Here is a 19,840-nt window from a genome sequence, read left to right as displayed (position 1 = left end):
ACGGGCGTAGCTCACGCAGCGTGGGTGGTGTTAGCAGTTGCTTTGCACTAACAGGTCTATCCGCGCTCATAAGCTCCCGCCGCAGGATTCAGTACCTCTGTGTACAGTGCAGGGGCACGTATGCCTGTTAGAGCTGACGGAAATCAGGGGCAAGCCCCACCGTTCCCGTCTTCCAGCTGATGTTTCTCCTTCGATCTAGGTTAGACTTTTGACAGCGAACTGTACATGCCTCATACAAATCTTCCACGGTCACCATCTGCAGGAATGTACTGGCGTAGGGAGTCATTATGATCCAGAAAATTAACTTTTAGCAAATATTTCTATGATATAGTACAATACGATCAACCTTCAAACAAACCGAAAGCTCCACGTGGAGTGAGAAGCAAGATAGAACAATGTAGATAGCACAAGATAATGTGATAACGGGATCTTGGGTATAGTAACAAAGATAATATAAGCATGAAGAAAGAAGGTGAAATAAAACGGAGCGCGTTTGAGTTCCAACGGAGATGCCTGTGGACGAGAATGGAAATGACGTCCCTCCAGTCCAGCATCAGATAAGACGAGATCTGGAAAAGACATGAAGGGGGGCTGTGGAGGAACGGAGACCGTCGACAAAGTCCAGCCATCAGCTCAGATCTCATAGTAATAATCCTCATCCAGCCCCTCCCGACTGGGCACCTGACCAGCGCCCGGGACCGGTCCATTATCGACCGCCTCAGCCCTAACATTGAGCAGACGTATTTTGAGGCCATACTCGCTCACCAGCGTGACGAGCTTGTTAGTCTCGGCCGTAATGGGCGCCTGGTTGAGGAGCATAAGCAGACCATCGAGCCACTCCGATGCCAAACTGTGGTTGAGGGGATGGAGCGTCAGGATCGGCTGCTCCTTGGTCTTGCCTGCGGTGGCAAGGCTAGCCAGCTCTGGTGAGACATTCTCGGAAAGGCTGTAGATGGTGATCTTCGTTGTGGATTTAGCCGTTGCCGACGCGGAATTGGCGTCCTTGGTGAGACTTGTTAAGCTTGACGACGCCTGGTTTCCGTTCTCTCCTGCTGCTGCGGCATCATCCGCGTTGGAGACGTTCGATACCACCGAGCTGGTGGAGAGCAAATCGATCTTCTCCGTCAAAGCTTCTAGACCAGGATCGTGTGCTGTCTGTTCGGCAAAGTCGGCGTAATGAAGATATCGCCTGTTGTGCGAAAGCTTTGCGAAACGCCAAGGCTGGTACAGTCGGCTACCCTTTTCTTGTCCGGGTTTGAGGCTTTCTGATCTAGAGTGGTCTGATCGATGAGGCTGAGGCTTGGAGAACCACGAACCTTGCAAAAGACAACGAATACGCTGCTCTTTGACGAACTGCAGTGCTTCGTGCTTAAGCTCTTCACGAACCTGGAAGAGATGGGAACCCCATTGATCCTCGAATGAGAGCTCTAGCAGATCCATCTGTAGCTCTCGTAGCCTTCCGGAATCATACTCATGCAGTTCGTCCTCAACCTCCAGCACGTCCTTGTTCCTGCTGGCTTGCCCAACCACTTGATCGATCAAGATCCGGACGAGCTCTGCTACCTTGTCGAAATCATATCGAGTCGCCCCAGTCGCCTTCCACATCCGGAAGAAGGCATGTAGTCCCGCGGTGTGTAGTCGTGACCACTGAAGCAACAGTGGGCGGAAGAGTTTGTCATGGGCCTTGCCGCCTCCGTCGATAAGCTGGTAGTAGCCGCCGTTTCTGATATCGTCCAGATCGCATTTCTCAATCTCGAAGTGCTCATACAATATCATCGTCACGGCCAAACTAGCCCGCGCCACGGGGCATCGTTCGTTGAGTGGCCTGCTGGACTGCTCGAGCAGCAGCTTCTGGAAGCCATCCTCGTTTTTACGCACGTAGTCTGTTAGGTCCATCATGCCTAGGAAGCCGGCCACTTCGAACTCAGATGCGGGTGATTCTGTTTCGAAACCTAATCTCCTCCACTTCTCGGGGTTATGTCGTCGGCTTGATTTCCTCCCTGCTGCAGGCTCACCGCCGGTTTCCTTTCCTCCCTCTTCACTGGCCACAACTGTCGCGGCCGTTGATGGTCTTCCTGTGGGGGACAAGGTCGTCAAGCCTCCGTTAGTCTGCCGTCTGTCCGGTGCGCTCGCAAGATGTAAACCCTTCAGCGCTCTCCTGTGCTCTGGCCGCTCCAAGTCCACCCGAACCGCCCTCCATTTTTGAAGCAGGATCTTTGTGAGTGTCTGAAATTCGAGTAACGAGTGCGCGAGGTCCTGCAACGACGAACTTTGCATGAGATTGTACACCGCCTTGATCAGTCCCAGATCCTGAAGCTTCTTGATAAATTTGGACCACTCCTCACCAGGAGGCACTGTCCCCTTTGCGCTTGACACGAGCAAGGTAGGCCCACTGTCGTTGGATACCGCGTCCCGTATCAGCGCGTTGATCAGCATCAAGGCATTGGCGCAGAGGGCGTGGTCTGCCGATTGCAACTGCATGATGACCAGTTCGAAGAATTGCGGATACACCGCGACCGCAGGCTTGAGCGCCCTGAAACCGAAGGTGCCTGGCGTACGTGGCGTGCCCCCGCGGGCTGTCGATTGCGAATGGCTGACAAGGCCAACCAAGATGGACATGGCGCCCCGTAAGATATTGACGAGCGGGTTGGTAACAATAAGCTCGACCACACGCTCGACAAGCTCTCCCGCATTGGGGCCCTCAAAGATATCCCAGCCCATGTCCACTTCGAGCAGTCGACTCAAGCTTTGCAACGAATATGCCAGTGTGTTTCCGCCAGTGGTCATTATGAGGCGGCGTAGAACGACGAGGCCGCCCGAGGCGATGAAGACATCAGCGAAAGCCGGGTCGTTGATGGACGACTGGAGTTTGAACACTGCCATCTTGCGCGCCGCATCCTCATCACTAGCGAGGCGCGAGAGCAGCGCCGGTATATCGGCCTGATCCATCCTAGGCAATACAAGTTGTCTGATATCGGCGGTAACCGCGAGTGGTTCAGTGCAGGCAATTGGCGTTTATATCGATTCCGATCGGCTTCACGATGTCGTGGAACACTGGGACGCTGGGAATACTCGAGGGCTTCGATGCCGATGCTGTGAGTGGTGGTGCCGTTTCTCGATCCGGACGAAAACAGAGGTGATAGACAGGGCGCGACGTGCCAGGCTCTGATCCAAACGTTAGAAGAGGGCAAGGTCATGAAGAGGTCATGTTTACCGGACTGTGATGAAGCTCCAGTTCTTCTTGAACACTTTCACAATCCAGCTGGAACGGGAGTCTTGAGGTTGCTGGTTGCGATGTTGGCTGGGAATGGCGTTTGCTACTACTCGGAACTGTCCAGGACGTTACAGCGGAGTGCCCCTGTGGGTCGGGTGGGTGATCGGTAATGCCTGGGAGCCACTTCTGCAAGGGGCGCTAAGGAACTGCACCCTTTTAGGGGAGACCCCTCCTGCGGGACGGGAGCATGTGGATCGACCACCAACCACGGCAACTTCCCTTGTGTTGGAAGTAACCTACCATGTCACCTACCCTGTCACCCCCTGAAGAAGACGGGACTAAACACTAACAGCGACATGGCATCGCTTGGCATTTCCATTAGGTTTCTTATACATTTCGTCTGTTTAGCGTTGATTAAACGTCGACGAGGACAATAAACCGGACCGAGACAACCAAAAACAGAATAGAAATGTGGGATGGAAGACACTTTTGGCTTTTTGTGTTTTACTTCCCAATTCCTGCCTGCCTCCATCCTGTCCATACGCCTACCGTTTGCATTATATGCTCCAGACGCAATTTCCGCAAGAACTAGCGTCACAAAACCCACGTGTGATTTGGCGGCAAACGGTACTTCCTCCCAGACCCGGCTGGCCGCTAAGGTCTCTCTTCAGACGAAGCGTTGTAAGTACCGCCGGACTGCAATCAGATTTCCTCAACGAAGCTGATTACAATCCCGACCTGGTCCTTTGTTATGTACTTCGGTACAGAAAAGCTAGAGCTTAAATGAATAGACTTGGGTAAAGCGGCCAAAGTTTTCGAGAATAGATGTTGTGAATTGGTATTTTGACTTTACTTTTTGAAGAGGATGGAGCGAGAGATGCTTCTGCGATGTTGAAAGCCCTGGTCATTGTTGAAACTTTACAAATGGAGGCGAGTGACTCTCTTTCCAAGGCCAACAAGGACTATCAAATAGGTTGCCTTTTATCCTGCCCCTGTTCTTCCCCAAAACAAGAACCAAGCTAACAAACCAGTAGTGTTTTGTATTGTAGGTTATCAGAGACCGTCAGAAGTCCTTGATCCTGAGGTGATAGCACTTGTACATCGTCAAGGCAGATTGTGCTGCAAAAAAGGTATCATTGCTGGCCAAAGTATCCTACGTTACTCGATACGCCCTAATTATCCCCCATCATCCCTTCAGACCTAGCCAAACTAAGCCACCGTATAATTAACGTGAACTCCTTCCAAACGACACAAGAGACGTACAAAACCAGATCAAGGACCATCGCGGCTAGGGGATCGAGCACCCTTACTCAGGAAGCTCCTCCTCATACTAGAAGACTTGGGGCTCTGGTCGGGGCTAAGTGCGCTAGATGCGTCCTGGGCACTCTCAGACGGAGCGAACCCGCTCTTGATGTACACTGTTCCGCTTCCAACCTTCAGCGCCTTCTCCTGTCCGGAGTTTGATTCGTCAACAAAGTAGACGCTCTCCCCCAAGTGATCATCGCTTCCAAAGGTGTGATGCTCCTTCGCCTCAATCTTGAACTGCGAGTCAGGCGTGCATTGAATATTGAAGGTTTCGTCGAATTTGACAGTGCCGCTCGAAGACTTGCGATGCTTGGTCTTGCCAACCGCCTTTGACTTTCCATCCTTCATTTGTGTAATCGTGACGTACACATCTGTTGAAGGAGGATATCCAGAAGCAGACACAACCGTAAAAGAAGCCGTTCCTGATGATGCTCCAGGTAACATGGCGCTACGAACAGAGGATGCACCCACACTCCTTGTCCGCGCATGACGGAGCTCGTTCGGCGATGAGCCATCACCTTCGGTAATAACTGCCGATCGCTTCAGGCCCGAAGCAGCCTCTGGCGCATTAGTGACGATAGTAGGAAGCTCGACCGAACTACTGGTCATGCTATCCGAATCATCATCCCTCTTGGTGTGACTGCGGAAGCCACGCTTGATAAAGGACGCGCCCTTGCCAACACCGTGCCCAACGGCACCAGCAACCGCAGCGCCACCCTTTAGAGGGACGCCTGCGACACCTGTAACGATTTTCCCGGGAACAGAAAATGTACCAACCAGTGTTGACGTTCCTTGTCTGGTTCTGGTGACATAGTCGGGGCGGAAAAGGAGGCGAAGGCGGAGCACGCCCGACTTGCCATCGAGAGTAAGCCGTACTTCTTGTGCTCTAAAGGGCTCGAGCTGACCGAGGTTGATGTCCGCAGCACCGAGGAAGTCGGGCTTATCGGCAAAGTCCCAATCCCACACAGTAGCCTTGAAGGAAGCTGCGGTACGGCTTGGAACCGGCACTTCGAAGAATTCGTTCCAGGTGGGATTCAATGTCTTCTTCACGGTCTTGGACTTGAACACCTCCTGGCCGTTGAAATCGAACTTGACATAAGGGTCGCTCTTGCCGTTGGAGTCGGCGGACGGAAGGTTCTGGGCATCCAGGACATCGACACGAAGATGGCCCATGTTGTTGATGCTCTCACTGGGGTCGAGCTGCATCCGGACTGGAACGTACTTCAGGCTAACCTTGATCGAGTAGACCTTACCATCCTCGTTCTTGAGTTTCAGGGTGGTTGGGTTGTTCTGTGATGTGACTGTTAGCCATGGTCTGAAATATTTGCATTTACCCACTTGCAATGAGACTTACGAGACATTGTTTGAGTGTATCGAGGGTGTTTCCTGACAGACGAGCAAGCGTGTTCTCCTTGCCACCTTCCTCCTGCTTTTCGGAACGCTCGTTGATCTTGATTGTGAGCTTCGAGAATTCTAGCTCACGAATAAAGCAATCGCCAATCTCATCAAAAGTGTGAGTCTTCGTCCTTGAAGTCGAGGAGACATAGGACGGGAAAGCATAATCATCAACGCAAACCTCAACGCGGCACTGGCTCTTCGGGAGTTCTGCCTCCATGAGCTTGAAAATAACTAGACCGGATTCATACTGCAGCAGTTCCTGTGGGTTGAGGTGAAGCTTGGGCGGCTCCTTCTCATCCCTGGATTTCCTCGAGGGCGCGATAGAAGTGGGAGTGACCGGCGTCTTGGGTGTAATAGGCCTCGAAGTTCCGCCGTTCTCTGGCTTGATGCTGTTGGTTCTCTCCAGAGTGGAGGAGAACTGGCCAGCATCGGAGGATCTCGGAACATCCAAGGACTGCTTAGGCTCAGAGGACTGGTCGCTTTGTTCGTCCTTTTCATCATCCTCTGGGTCAGCGACGTTGAGGCAAGGGTAGAAGGCAACCGTGTAGGAGAGAACACCCTTGGCAACGCCCTTTCCGTGCATGCGTAGACCATCTTGGTGAAGTTCCTTCTTCTCGTGAACCAGCCATTCACCAGTCTCGGGGTCCTTGTGCATGTATTCACCGGCGAAGATCTCGGTAAGGCCTAGACTCCTGTCTCTGCCCATGTTCTCGGCATCCATAACGTCAAGCTGGAGGCGCTCCTTCGCAGAATGAACAGGAATGTAGAGAACTTCGTCAAAGTCGGGGTTGAGATTATTCTTGTGAGTGACAGTGCGACCACGTTCAATACCAGAAAGCAGAACTCGAACATATGGATCAGACTTGCCAAGCGCTTCCACGTTGCGTAGGGATCTGGCATTGATGAAGTGCAAGCGCAAGACACCGGCCGGCGTGGAGTAGCCTCCAGTGCTTGCAGCAGCACCAGAAATGGCAACCGGCCTCCACTGGGCCATCATCTTCACCCGACCAGTCTTGGCACCAGCGAGGTTGTACCAGTCCTGGCCCTTGGCCATGAGCTCGAGCATATCATCTAGCTTGATCTGGTATGTGCCCAGAAGTTGATCTCCGGCAATATCGCGATCATCCTTCAGGGCAACACCAAGCTTGGCGTTCTTGCGGTCCGTAATCAAAATCTCCTTGGAGCCGTTAGGCCAGATAGGTTGGTTTGTGCGCTTCATCGTCTTCGTCTTGTGCACCTCCTTGCCGTTGAGTAGAAGGATTCCGTAGGGGTTGAGCTGGCCAACCATGCTCTTTGATGCGTCCAGTTCCTTGGCTTGTTCAACAGTGAAGCTCAGAATACCAGTGTTTGACTCTGGGGGAGGTTCCACAGTGCCATCCGAAAGCTTAGTCTCCTCAAGCACGGGGAAGAAACGGATATCACAGGACACAACGCCACGAGCCTTGCCATCGTACTTGAGCTCGAGTCTCTCGTTCTCAAATTCGTTGATCTCTTCCAGATTCTCAAGAGGGAAGGAGGCGGTACCAAGTTTCTTGTCTTTTCTGATCTCATTGAAGTCGAAAACATCAATGTCGAGGGAGTCATTGAAAGAGGAGATAATGATATAATGCGTTTCGTTCCAGCGAGGATTGTCGTTCTCCTTGATGACCTTGGTTTGCGCAAGAGGCTGCCTCTTGCTGAGAGAAAGGCTAGCATAGGGATCGGGGGTTCCGGAAAACTTGTCGGGGTTCTTGAGGCCTTGCGCACCATGCAAAGTGATAGCAACCACACCAATGGCTCTGTCGACGGGTGTGCCAGCGAGCATCTTCGCAACCTCGATAGGGAAGACATTGGGCGCATACATCATTGGCGCCAACGTAGCGTGAATCATCTCCTGAATGAAACTCTCAAGGCCGGGGATGAAGTTGATGTCAAAACCGAAGGTCTCGCCTCCGAGAGGCTTGCAAACGTAATCGATTTTGGGTCTCTCCAGGAAGCACATCTCCACCTTTTCAATGTGAGGGAACGCCATCTGGAACTTGATTTTGAGGCGCATCAAACCAGAAAAGGACATGTCCTCAACGATAACATCGAGACCCTTGCTAATCATGGCTTTTCCAACTCGGATCTCCAGGACAACCTTGGGGTTAACCTTGTTCTGAAGTTGGCGTGCAGTCATGTCGGCGGTATCATTGGGGGTGAAGCTGAACATCCAATCCATAATGACAACCTCATCTTCGGCTTTGGGATAGGTCTTGACGTGCTCCATACGAGGTGGTTTGGAGCCCAAAGTGAAGGTCTTCAACTTCAAGCTGTCGAGGAAAGCGGGGGTAGACATGCTGAGAACCTGGTCGACAGAGTTGATGACGGTCTGAGCGAGGACGGGCTGGTAGATGGGCCAGAACTTGACAAGGAATGAGTTAATCCATTCGACGGATTCATTATCAGTTTCCAGTTTCTTGAGGCCTAGCTCCCGCGTGATATCGTCTCGGACGTTTCGGCGCACCCGGCGAATCGAGGTTCTGTAATAGGTCGAGCAGCAAGCCATGATTATGAAGACCCAGGCAAGGCCGCCTCCCAACACTGCTACTAGCCAAGATGAGAGACAGGCAAAAACAATGACGGCCACGTTATGGTACCATTCTGTGAGATTATACATTAGAAAGCTAGAATTTTTGAAAGGATACCACTTGAAGCTCGTACGTACCGCCAAAATAGTTTTCGGAGAGGTTAGATTCTACCCATGTTGCGTGGTCCAGCAGATCCTGTTCTTCTTCGGGGTCTTTGGGCCAGCCGAATCTTGGGGCCCAGCCGACCTTCTTGATCAAATCGGCCTCGATTTGTTCAGGGGTGCGGCCATCCTCAATGACATTTCCATCGGCAGTGGTTGGGAGATCTAGGGCGCCGGCCTTTGAGGGTGGGGGGAGATCGATATCGGCCTTGGTTCCATCATCGAGATCGGAAGCAATAGCTAATCCTTTCGGTCGCCGAAGGCCATCTGGAATTGCCTACAACGGTGTCAGGTCGGAGCAGCAGTGATGTTGCTTGAGGGCTGGGAACGTACCTCTCTGGCTTGTGCTGCCTTCTCCGCCGCGCTAGCGTTAGGGTCGAAGGTGAAGGCAGTGATGCCGAGCTGCTGGCTCTCGTCAACGATCTTCTTCTCGGCGTTTTCGGCCGTGACACTGCTGTTGGGATCCTGTGCAGCTTCAATTGCGCCCTGCTGCTTCAGCTCCTGTGCTGATTGCTGCGTTGCCATTGTGTCTGACGAGGAAGCCACGTCAGCAGCCCGACTTGTAGCGTCGCTGTCAACGTATTCGCTCGAAATTCGGTTTGTCTCGAGGATATATCTGAGCTATCGAAGAAGTGTTGTCGATATAAAGCTGGAGGTCCGGTCAGGAAGGCGCAACGAACCGTGCCGTTCAGAACAGATGGCGTCACTGGTCGAGGGCGATTGGCGCTAGAGTAATCGAGTGGCTGCAGGTGCAGTGGCAGGGCAGCCAAAGTAATATTCAAATAATGGAACCTATAATAGGGTGTAGAGAGCGGGAGAAATCGCAGAAAGGTGTAGGTTAGAAGAGAGGGTGGGGGGGAGGAAACAAGGAAACCGAACCGGTCTCCTTGGAAGGTGTTACAGCAAAGGTACACAGAAGTTGGACCTGTGCTTCCGTGAGTAACTGGATGTTTGGGGGAAAAACAGAACGGAGACGAGAGACCGGAGATGAAGAGAGGGAATAAAAACAACAACAACAAAAAAAAACACTAGCGGACGGAGTGACGAGACTGAATGCTTTTGAGGATGGAAGCCGCGCAACCCCCAGCTGGGAAATGGCTAAAAAGGGTCCCACGCAGCTCAAGTGTGGAGGTGTCCAAGCCTCTTTCAGCTTGCTGCTCGTGCTGGTGCAAGCTGCTATTGTTGCTCTCCACGGCCTCTCCACGCAGCCTCCCAACACTCCTATTGGCCGCGTCCTGGCGTTCTGGAACTGGAGATGCCTGCCAGCCAGAACCTCCAGGGACACCCGTGGACATCCCGGGCGCTCTGTCTACACTACATAGTAGAGGTACCTACCCAGCTACCTACGTGTGGTGAGATGGCCAAGTAAAACCCGTGGGCCAGGTCGCTGACGATCGTTGACCATACCGCAGTGCCCTATACAAAACCACGAAGGGGCTTCGTTTGCCGAGCTACTTAGAGGTACCCTATGGTGGTGTGTGCGCGGTAGTTGACGAAGGGGTTCCATTTACTTTCGCTCGCAACCACAGTACGACCTTCTAAGGAGAGCTTCCATTCACGCTTTGCCTCGCAATTCACACTGCTTCGAATCGATATGGAGATGTGGTAGCCAGCCACCCAGCCAATTGGGAAACGACGGATCGAACGCTAGTAGGGACACAGTACGTCAGAAGGTCGAGCTCCGCTCCCATCGAATGAATGGCGGTCCACAAGCAATGGTACCGAAGTCTGAGCTTAAGGTGTGATCCTTGGAAGCGGCCTGGACGGCGGGTTGGGGCTGGGGGGAAGAGTGCAACACTCAAAATTTGGAGATGCGCTCCAAGACTCCCAGCTTGTCTCGCTTGCGTGGCTTCATTGTCGTGCACCTAGCTAGAACCTAGAGGCAGCCCAAGTGGCAATTAGCCCATATTATATACTCTCATTTCTCCTCTAGAATCACCAATATCCACGAGGTATTTTACCGGCAGTTGTGCCAGCTAGGTAAAGTGTTATAACATTGAGGTCTCGGCATTAATGGCCAAAATATGGGAGCTTAACAGCGGTGCTAACCCAGGCAAGAGCTTCCAGTCAGTAGAGGTATGTAATGAAGGGACCTACCTACCTACGTGCCCCGCAGATCCCAGTCCACTTATCGCTGCGCTTGCACTTGCCGGCTGAAATGTGCATGCTTTAGGCCGTGACTTGCTCCGAGTCAACAGGATCGCCAAAGCGATCACAGGGAACAGCGAAGCGCTGACAGGTCAGAGATAAAAGTTCGGCGGGCAAAAGGAAGAGGACAGAGATATAATGCGGACAAGTATTCTTTGTCTATTTCCACCAAAAGTGTGTGCTGCTGTAAAATCGTCCTCAAGATGCGTATGTCTGTTTCCGAGACCCCTTACCGGCCACAGAGTATCATCTCTAGGTATTACACCTCACCTCTATCGAATCCTGACGCCCCGAATCTGACGCCGACTTGATTCGGTCATCGCATCTACATCAAAGTTAATTTCAAGTATACAACCATGAACCCGCCGACAATCAAGGCTATCCAGTCTCTCGATTTGCTTCTTCAAGCAGATCACGCTCCGCACTCCATCACAGTTTGGATTCTGATTTCTTAATTCCAGCGTGCGATAATCCACGGCCATCTACGACCTTTACGCCTCAGGAGGCCACCGCATCGACAAATCGGCTGTTCACTAATAAACAGATCCCTGTCGCAAATCTCCCAACGCAGGGGTCTCGAAAGTGCCCGAGATAGACGAAGAATTCCCCTTTCTGGGTTGCCAACATGTGAACAAGGATAAAGCGACATCATCTCACCCAACGAAGGCCACCACTACAACGAACCTCACGCGACAATTGACAAATTATCTCCGGGCCTATCACCCGACTTGATATGAAAACTTTGAGACTGGCCTGCAACCAAGGGTCTGGCCACACAAAGACCATTCAGCCATCGTTGGGACCGTCAAGATCGGTGTTGGCTGTCCGGTAGCCAAAGTCCAAACAACTACAACACGACAAAACCGGGACACCGTCACAAAAAAAAAAAGAGGATTGGACGACACCCTCATCTCTGGTAGGCCACGTTCACCTATCTACCAAGTTAAAACACGCAAGAAGATTCAGCCGTGATGCACAGAAACGCAATCACTCCACGTGTGAGGTTGGACAAACGCTCACCAGTGGTTGCCCGCAACCGAGCCACGTCTCTTTAGTTTTCAGATTTCAACAGTACAATTTGCGCTCCCTGGATCAACAATCAGGCCTCGAGGATAACCGGAGATGGCAACTCCTTTTGACTGACTGTCATTGAGCTACTCGTCTGGTCGAAAAACGGGAAAGCAATTCATTTCCCACTGAGACTTGAGACTTAACACCTACGTATGTTCTTGACCGAATGCACAGGTGTGTCGTTGTTACAATGTTTCGTGTCCGGATCTTGTGTCATACCCACAATCTCCTACCCGCACCCGACGATAACGGATTGAGTGCTGGGCTCCATATATTTTCGTCGGGGTTTACTGGCTTTCGGTTCGCTGTGACTTGACTGACGACCGGCCCGGCCGTCCCGCGGAAGTATCGCCGATTTCAACAGCTGATGTCGTGTCTCGAGCTTGCCGGTCGCCGGGTCTGTTATATGATTCCGGCGCCGATGAGTTTCTCGAGGGCAACCGCTGATTGGGCAGAAACGTTGGATGACATCCGAGTATGCATGGTGATTTTACCTAGGCATTACTGCATGACGGGATTGCGCAGCAATCTAACGACGTCAAAGTAAATGTTTTGCGATATAGTTGTCCATGAATACTGTAGAGCGTAAACAGTGAAATTCGCGGATGACATATGCAGTATGCGACTTTTACGGCCACATTACCCGTAGCAACTTCTGGACGATGCCATGTGTTGTATGTTCGACAACCAGCCCCCATTTACTTGTCAGCCTCGCAGCCAAAGGCAACAACACTATTGGTCAAAAGCTTTAGTCAGCCACACCCATGTGGCGAAAGCTAGACGCGACTGAGGCGACGCGGCTGGGTTCAGTTTTCCACGACAGATTGATTTCATGTGCGACAACGCCGATTCTCAAATTCACCAACGTCGTAGCAACCAGGCGACCGGGACCATCCAGCATTTCTCGAAAACTGCGATTCGATCAACGATATTCTTCGAAAACTTTTTTTTCGCAAACGCAACCCAACGGTCTTGCTCACGAACGACGAACGAATACCCTCGACATTCATCAAACCGAGCAGACTTAACAAACCGACTCGACTTTTCGCCATCTCCCTCCTTCTGACAACGGACTATTGCATTGAGAGTTCTCCTAGCCTACCCATCACACAACCCATCAAATCCCCCATACGCAGCCTCGCCATCACAGCGAGATAAGAAAGAAAAAAAACAAGTCAACAAAATGGCCAACTTTCTCGCCTCCATCTTCGGCACTGAGCAAGACAAAGTCAACTGCTCGTTCTATTACAAGATCGGCGCCTGCCGCCACGGCGACCGGTGCTCCCGCAAACACGTCAAACCCAGCTACTCGCAAACGATCCTGATGCCGAACCTGTACCACAACCCCGCCTTCGACCCCAAGAACCGGATGAACGCGTCGCAGCTGCAGAACCACTTCGACGCCTTCTACGAGGACATCTGGTGCGAGATGTGCAAGTACGGCGAGCTGGAGGAGCTGGTGGTGTGCGACAACAACAACGACCACCTGATCGGCAACGTGTACGCGCGGTTCAAGTACGAGGACTCAGCCCAAAAAGCGTGCGACGATCTGAACTCTCGCTGGTACGCTGCTCGGCCGATTTATTGCGAACTCAGCCCCGTGACGGATTTCCGCGAGGCCTGCTGCCGTTTGAACTCTGGCGAGGGTTGTGTCCGTGGAGGGTTTTGTAACTTTATACACCGCAAGAACCCCAGCCCGGAGCTGGAGAGGGAGCTCGAGCTCAGCACCAAGAAGTGGCTCAAGATGAGACCGCGGAGCCGCAGCCCGACGCGCTCGCCCAGCCCGGAACCGACTAGGAGACGGTATTAGGAGTTGCGGTGTTTCATGCTGGACAGAGTTGACGGTGGAGGACGGACGGCGATGCGAAACAGACATGGGGGTGTTGTAGTTTTTTTTTCCACGAACCAGAGAAACGAGAAGAGAAGACAGAGGTCGGTCCTGGCTCAGTGACTGGAAGTCAATGTCAAGAGGCAGGCTGCACATTTCGCGCGGGGACAGGTGGAATGAAGACATGGTTTATGAATGAGAATATGGGGATATCGATTACAAGAAAGGCTCGGTCTGTCCCAATTTGCAGAGCCGGGCCAAGGTCATCAAGTTAGTCTTGGAGTCGGGGCGTTCTCGATTACTACTGGAATGTTCAAGTTATGGCTTCGGCTATACATCACGAGTCTCATTTCTGGTTGTGTTATATGTATATTAACAGTTTAATAAAGGTTCTCCAAACCTTCCCCCTCCTTCTCATCACGGGCATGTCTGCAGAGTGAATGGGTTTATGTGCTCTGCTCTGATCCCTTACTTTGTCAACCAAGCCCTTATTATGGGCTTTGAAAACAATGACCGCATAATTTAGTGAACTTTGGCACCGATTATCAACGTCCCAACCCGATCATCCAAATCCATGCTCCGAGTGCTTTGTTCTACGGATCCGTCATAATGCTCAACGCTAACGACTGCTGTTACTGTAAATAGATATGATAGAGGGTATCTCATGCTTCAAACTCCGATCGAGAACAGCTTGAAGCTTATCATCCAGATCTTTCGCGCAGTCTCCCAACGTTATCCAGCTCTCCCGTCGTCTCCTATTTCTTTGGTAATCTAGAGCCCTTCACAGGTGCCGGGAGACACAAGCCGAGCTTGTCACGTTCTGTGTATCACGTTAGCACGCTGTGATAAGTAGAAGAAAGTGCTTCTGAGAGGGGGGTAGGGAAAGACAGCGTCTGAACTTACCCGCTTCACTATCAAACAATATGGTAATGTCATCATGTTCTCCCGGGAGCTCAGGTAGATCTAGACACAGGAATGCCGTGTCCGCAGCCGCCTGTGCGTCGGTGACATTCTGGGGCAAGACTTTGGGTAAGGGAAACTTGGCATCAGCAATCTTGAGCCCGGCCTTGCCGCCTCTGTTGAACGCCTCAAAGATGTCAGTTCCTTTGAGAGTGAATCCCATGCACTGGCCATGGGTGAAGTTCTCGAAGAAAGTTAACATCTGCGTAACCCCGTCTTGCTGCACGATCTGGATCCGGGTTGACCCTGCCTCCCATTTCTTGTGAATGGGAACCACCATACGGCGACGAGAAATCGCAAATGCGCTAGCAATCCCATCAAAGAGAATTTTGAAGCCGGTGATAGCTGATTCAAAGGCATGGAGTTCCCCGACACTAGGGAACATGTAGGTTCTGATGGTGGGAGATTGTTGCAGGACTTCCAGGCATTCGGCCATTCCTTCGGATAGTTCACGCGGAATCTTTGGATCCGTAATTGCCAGAGTTGCGTCTGCCTGGGGCTGGCGGAACACCATAATGCAACTTGGGTTACGTACGTCCAGTCTTAGACGCAGTTCGCCGGGCGCGACGTTGATCCTGTCAGTAAATGTGCCGTCCTGGAAGTCGTACACCGCACGAAGCTTATCAGCAAGAACGCATGGTGGCCGGTCACCATCATTGTCGTCATTGATCACCTTGACTCTTTGCCAACTCAACCCAGCCATCTGCTTGAGACCGTTGTGTGCCGAATCGCCGTATCTTTCCGAGAACCAGACGACCTTCAGCGGCACCTCACAAAAGACCTCTTCATCCTTTTGTAGTGCTGACCCAATGAGGAGGCTGTGCATTTGCGACCTTTCTTGTTCATCCTTGAAGGACAACACCATGCTTCCCTTAAGACGGCCATTCTCGAATTTTAGGGAAAGGGCAGGGTCATTTGCCTCATTGCGACAGGAGCCGAGCTGGATGAGTGTTTGCGGAGTGTACACTTGATTGACGCCGCTTAGTGTCTTGACCTTTGGTCCTGTGACAACCGCGATTCGAAATCCGCGATGATACGTTCGAGGCCCAGTTGCCGCGCCTTCTTTCTTAAGGCGCTCAAACAGGGCAAGCTCGCATCCAGGCGTTGCTTCCCTCGGAAACTGTCTGGCCTGTGGGTCATTGTCGACGTACTGAAAAGCTCGAAGAGCTGATCTGAATAGGCACTTCTCGTCTGGCTTCGCGTAAAGGCTCGCATGGACCTTTGCGCTGAACTCGTACATACTTCGCAGCGTTTTGAAGCTACCTTGCGAGCATTGGAGGACCAGAGCAAACCCTCTGGGTAATCTTACATCGAGGGTGAGTGTTTCTGGGCGCCATCGTACGTCCTCCCACACGGGACCCAGGCTTTTATCACCCGATATTCTAAGCTGAACAGAATCATTTTGGCTTGCGATGACGAACATGATATCCGCTTGTTTCTGTGGCCTCAATATGGATAAGAAACATGGAAAGTGAAGTCTCTGCGATTCTCTCCCTTGTTCCATTAAGAATGCCTCGATGCGGAAACGCCCAAAGGAGAAGAAGTTGTCGGAGTCACCCAATGGAAGTGCGTCTAGCATCCCAATCCCAGGCTGGTGCTGCTGCGTTGAAGCGAGCGCTGAACTCGAAGACCCCCAAAGAAGGGAGATGATATCCTGAGTCAAGGAAGGATATTCTATCCATATCGACCTGTCTATCGCTTGAGGCAGGAGTGCTTCCTCGGGTGGCATGAAACCGTTCCTCTGCATCGATCCGGCCAATTTTCGCAGGTTGGACGCAAGAACCTTTCGCACCTCTTCTACCTCCGCATCTACCAGGGCGGATGTGCTGTTAGATATCTCCGGAACCATCTTTTCTGATAACCAATACGCTTTGGCAAGGTCTGCATGAGCTTGTTGCTTAGCCAAGCTATTTCTCTGCTCAGCTTCGAGACCCGCCGGCCGTTCGCGAACAGCATTTTCCAGGGCCATTCGGCCGGTGAGGAACCACCACAACGCTGCCCTTACGAGTTGTTCGGGTGTTGATGATAGCAAGGGTCGCACACTCTCGGAGTGTAGACGAAATAGCTCGAAGAGATGGGTACTCCGTGCAGCAAAAGTACTCAGGGCATCGTCTAATGCACTCTGGTCATGGTTCCATGCCGGGGTAGGTGGTTGCTGCGCTGCATTTGGTGAAAAATTCTCCCCCTCCAGGGATCGTCCCGACGATCTAAACGATCCAAACTGGTTGATGAAGCTGGTGGGTGGACTTTGTTCCAAACCAGGTGTCAGACCGGATGTCGGTAGCGGGCTCAGCTGCGGTTGCATATGCAGCGGCGAGTGTTGTGTCTCTGACGCTAGAGCCCCATTCCGTGGCAGTTGCAAAGACCGAGATGAGTCAACAGCGTATGTCTGAGGAGAGCGAGGAGCCTGGGCGGGTATGGGAGAAGGCCCGAGCCTGGACCGGGGTGAAGTTGGAATTGTGGGCTGACTAAGAGAGTCCGATTGTGATGGCTGGTACAGTTGAGGAAGGTCAACATCTCTTGGAGACTCGGTATACTGTCCTCGACTCGTTGAATTGGTGGCCGAAAGGGGTGGCCGCTCGGAAGTTCGAGTAGCTTGCGAGGATATGCTTGCCGAGCGGACTGCATTGGCAAAGGCCTGTCCTTCTGCTTCCCGCATCTCAGCTTGATGCAGCTCGATGAACGAACGGCGCTTCTCGTCTGGATTGGTTGCTGGGCTGCCTCTTGGCCTCGGCTGGGGACTGTTTTTTTCTGCTAGCTCGTGTTCCCCAGTACCGGGTATATTCGCAAACCCAGTTTGTGCACGTCGCAATGGTCCTGGTGTAAAGGATGGATCGTTCTTTTGTGCTGCACCCGGTGACCCAGTAGGTCTCCCACCCCCATCCAGGGACCAAGCAGACGCAGTTGTGGTCGGAGGCATGGGTGACCTGACTTGCTTCCTTTTCGAGATCTCGACCGTGGGCACATCGCACTCGTCGCCGCCATGCCCAATAACTTCGGGGTACGCGTCGGTAAACTTTACGCTCAGGCCTTTGTTTTTGCGGATCCGTGGGCTGTATGAGCGTGCCCGGATAGCCAAATCATGTCGAGGGTCGGTGGGACTCTGCACATTCAGAGAGTTGGGATATCGTGTACTGCCGGCAGTTTTTGTGTCGAGCTTTGCAAGCGTGGGGGGCCCTGGATGGGCCACTTGCAACTTGTCTGATGAGCCGTGGAAGAAATCATTCAGATCTCCAGACGCTCCCGTGTTATCGTGAGAAGGCTTCCGGTCGCGTTCGCGGTCTTCCTTCACCCGGCCGAAGAGCTTCCCCATTATCCGGCCCCTTTTGGTACCCCGGCCATCCTCCTGTACCGAGATAATTGGCGGTTCGTTCTCCATTCTGTGAATCGATTGTCGTGTATAGCTGTGTGTTCGATGCGCGTCATGGGGCCCCGAGCTTCCTTAGTATAGACGTTATAGCGACAGTAGGCGCGGACCGAGCCCGTTCAGGGTCGAGTATGGGAACTTTGTGGTCATGCACACCCAACGCCGTAGTACGACCAAGGAACCGGCGGGCATGGACCTCGACAACGTGATATGGCGAAGGAACAACTGAGGGTTCGGGTTGCCGAGACGGGGTGCGGCAAGGTAGGTAGAGGTAGGTACTAGGCAGTGGTGATGTTCGGGGGAGACCCGGGTAACTGAATGGAAGTAGAAGGTAAGCAAGATGCCGGCAGGACGGTAAATGCTGGGAGGGTGGATGGGTATTGTTGTTGGTGGCCGTAAAGGTGGTGTTCAAAACTGAATTCCAGCTATGTAGGTAGGTACGGTAGGTAGGTACGCAGACAGCCACTGCGGTGGCCCCGAGGATGTTGTCGTAACGCCCGGTGCGGTCGTTGAGATGACAGCAGGAGCAGGTGCGAGCCGGGCGCCGGACAGGCTAAGTGCTGCAACCTCCCTGCAACCTGGCGCTGCTGCCCGCAGCAGGCAGGAGAGGCGGGGGCAGATCAGTCAGGGGAATCGGGAGTCAAGCAGGGCAATCTGCTTGCCAGCAGACTGGAGGACCGACAAGAGAGCTGTGATCGTCTCACATTCGTGGATCAAGCAAGGACAAACTGGAGTCCTGGATTGCGGCAGTGCCTTGGCTGGAGCGCTGCCGGTTGCAGATGTTCGGTGGACAGGTCTGCGCCTGGATTATAATGGAGGGAGACGGCGGGCCCGGCCCGGGATGACTGACCTCCAACAGCTGCAAAGTACGAAGTAAGCTCGTAATGTAACGATAGCTCGTCTTGTAAAGAGGTTCCAACGACGGGACTGTTAACACTGTCTCTGTAGGCCAACGTGTCACAAGACAGCCAGTCCGATATGGCCGCGGAAACCGTTTGTTGTGGGGATTGAACAGTTGAGAGAAAGCTCAAGTCAACGCAAGGGACGGGAGACGGGATCGAACAGAATTGGACCGAGCGAACATGCGGATAGGTGTTTCGGGCAGACAAATGGCCGTTCATGGAGGAATTGAACCTGAAATGGATATCGCCCGGGCAACCTCGCATCTGCACCGGTGTTGGTTATCATAGTGCCGTGCTAGCAGGACCGGGCTGCTCCTTAGCTAAACTCGTATTTTCAGGCACGGATCCGTCCCATCTCCCCTGATGGCGTCACGCATCACCTTCCTCAACAGGCAATGGGCCTCGAGGTGCAGCATTCTCGATAGTCGATTTTCTTTCGTGTTTCAGGGTTCGCGAAGGGTCGCGAATGGTCGCGGATCGATACTCCGAGACTCCCTTAGGTCTCCAGTGCCCGTGAGGAGCAATGGGTCTCCACTCTGCGCTTCAAGGGTCACGAATTCTGAGCTTGGCACGCTGGCAGCAGCAACCCGCCCTAGAGGGCCACTGCCAGTTTCGCTATTCCAGGGGCAGACCCAGGTTCGTGTTTCCAAGCAGCCGGCCTTCACATCTGCGCCGGCCGAGGTTGCAGATTTCCGTCGAGTGCCCTCTTCCACTTGGAGTTGTTCTTGGATAAGGTATGGAAGGGATTTTGAAGGCTGGAGCAATCTTTTCCAATCGCCAGCCTCTTCGGCCGTACCTAGAACCAGCAACATGATCCGTGCAACGTCGTCCATGGCTCACAAGTGATCCCCCCTTCAAGTCAAAATGACAGTCCGTCTAGAGTTTCTGAGGGCCGGACCAAAAGTGTGGTAGTCAACTTATATGGCCTCTTGTGCTG

General features: G+C 52.7%; 5 protein-coding genes across 7 annotated transcripts; 2 read left to right on the top strand and 3 right to left on the bottom strand.

The window, feature by feature from the left end:
* Positions 1–278: 278 nt before the first annotated feature.
* Positions 279–3,318, bottom strand: NCU03264. 2 transcript variants are annotated; one of them, XM_011394823.1, is made up of 2 exons: positions 3,220–3,318; positions 279–3,165 (listed from the first exon to the last, which is right to left on the bottom strand). In XM_011394823.1, the coding sequence occupies exon 2, from the start codon at positions 2,947–2,949 to the stop codon at positions 634–636; it is 2,316 nt and encodes a 771-aa protein (XP_011393125.1). In that variant the 5' UTR covers positions 2,950–3,165; positions 3,220–3,318; the 3' UTR covers positions 279–633. The 2 variants fall into 2 exon arrangements, with proteins under 2 accessions (XP_011393125.1, XP_011393126.1); XM_011394824.1 differs by having other exon boundaries at positions 279–3,318.
* A 710-nt stretch (positions 3,319–4,028) lies between these two features.
* NCU03263 (transmembrane protein) lies at positions 4,029–9,733 on the bottom strand. Its single transcript, XM_959323.3, has 4 exons — positions 8,961–9,733; positions 8,604–8,904; positions 5,874–8,539; positions 4,029–5,809 (listed from the first exon to the last, which is right to left on the bottom strand). The coding sequence occupies exons 1-4, from the start codon at positions 9,150–9,152 to the stop codon at positions 4,487–4,489; spliced, it is 4,482 nt and encodes a 1,493-aa protein (XP_964416.2). The 5' UTR covers positions 9,153–9,733; the 3' UTR covers positions 4,029–4,486.
* A 1,037-nt stretch (positions 9,734–10,770) lies between these two features.
* Positions 10,771–14,098, top strand: NCU03261. Of its 2 annotated transcripts, XM_011394821.1 has the most exons (2): positions 10,771–11,121; positions 11,237–14,098. In XM_011394821.1, exon 2 carries the CDS (start codon positions 13,030–13,032, stop codon positions 13,654–13,656), a length of 627 nt encoding a protein of 208 aa, XP_011393123.1. In that variant the 5' UTR covers positions 10,771–11,121; positions 11,237–13,029; the 3' UTR covers positions 13,657–14,098. The 2 variants fall into 2 exon arrangements, with proteins under 2 accessions (XP_011393123.1, XP_011393124.1); XM_011394822.1 differs by having other exon boundaries at positions 10,771–14,098.
* Positions 13,870–19,351, bottom strand: NCU03260 (hypothetical protein). The gene is made up of 2 exons (XM_959320.3): positions 14,578–19,351; positions 13,870–14,494 (listed from the first exon to the last, which is right to left on the bottom strand). The coding sequence occupies exons 1-2, from the start codon at positions 18,011–18,013 to the stop codon at positions 14,430–14,432; spliced, it is 3,501 nt and encodes a 1,166-aa protein (XP_964413.3). The 5' UTR covers positions 18,014–19,351; the 3' UTR covers positions 13,870–14,429.
* NCU16392 (hypothetical protein) lies at positions 18,212–18,878 on the top strand (the record flags this gene model as incomplete). Its single annotated transcript, XM_011395080.1, has 2 exons — positions 18,212–18,262; positions 18,435–18,878. The coding sequence occupies 2 exons, from the start codon at positions 18,212–18,214 to the stop codon at positions 18,876–18,878; spliced, it is 495 nt and encodes a 164-aa protein (XP_011393382.1).
* Positions 19,352–19,840: the final 489 nt, after the last annotated feature.

The sequence above is a fragment of the Neurospora crassa genome, linkage group I (assembly GCF_000182925.2).
Source record: "Neurospora crassa OR74A linkage group I, whole genome shotgun sequence".
Classification (NCBI taxonomy): Eukaryota; Fungi; Ascomycota; class Sordariomycetes; order Sordariales; family Sordariaceae; genus Neurospora; species Neurospora crassa.
Note: the sequence above shows the minus strand (reverse complement) of the source record. Positions and strands in the feature narration are given on the sequence as shown.

Bases quoted from the DNA above. Each gene is read 5' to 3' on its own strand.
- NCU03260 (XM_959320.3), bottom strand. From the start codon at position 18,013: ATGGAGAACGAACCGCCAATTATCTCGGTACAGGAGGATGGCCGGGGT. The intron at 14,495-14,577 runs GTAAGTTCAGAC...CGTGATACACAG, and splicing joins ATTGTTTGATAGTGAAGCGG to AACGTGACAAGCTCGGCTTG.
- NCU03264 (XM_011394824.1), bottom strand. From the start codon at position 2,949: ATGGATCAGGCCGATATACCGGCGCTGCTCTCGCGCCTCGCTAGTGAT.
- NCU03263 (XM_959323.3), bottom strand. From the start codon at position 9,152: ATGGCAACGCAGCAATCAGCACAGGAGCTGAAGCAGCAGGGCGCAATT. The intron at 8,905-8,960 runs GTACGTTCCCAG...ACACCGTTGTAG, and splicing joins AGGCAGCACAAGCCAGAGAG to GCAATTCCAGATGGCCTTCG. The intron at 5,810-5,873 runs GTAAGTCTCATT...GTCACATCACAG, and splicing joins ATACACTCAAACAATGTCTC to AACAACCCAACCACCCTGAA.
- NCU03261 (XM_011394821.1), top strand. From the start codon at position 13,030: ATGGCCAACTTTCTCGCCTCCATCTTCGGCACTGAGCAAGACAAAGTC.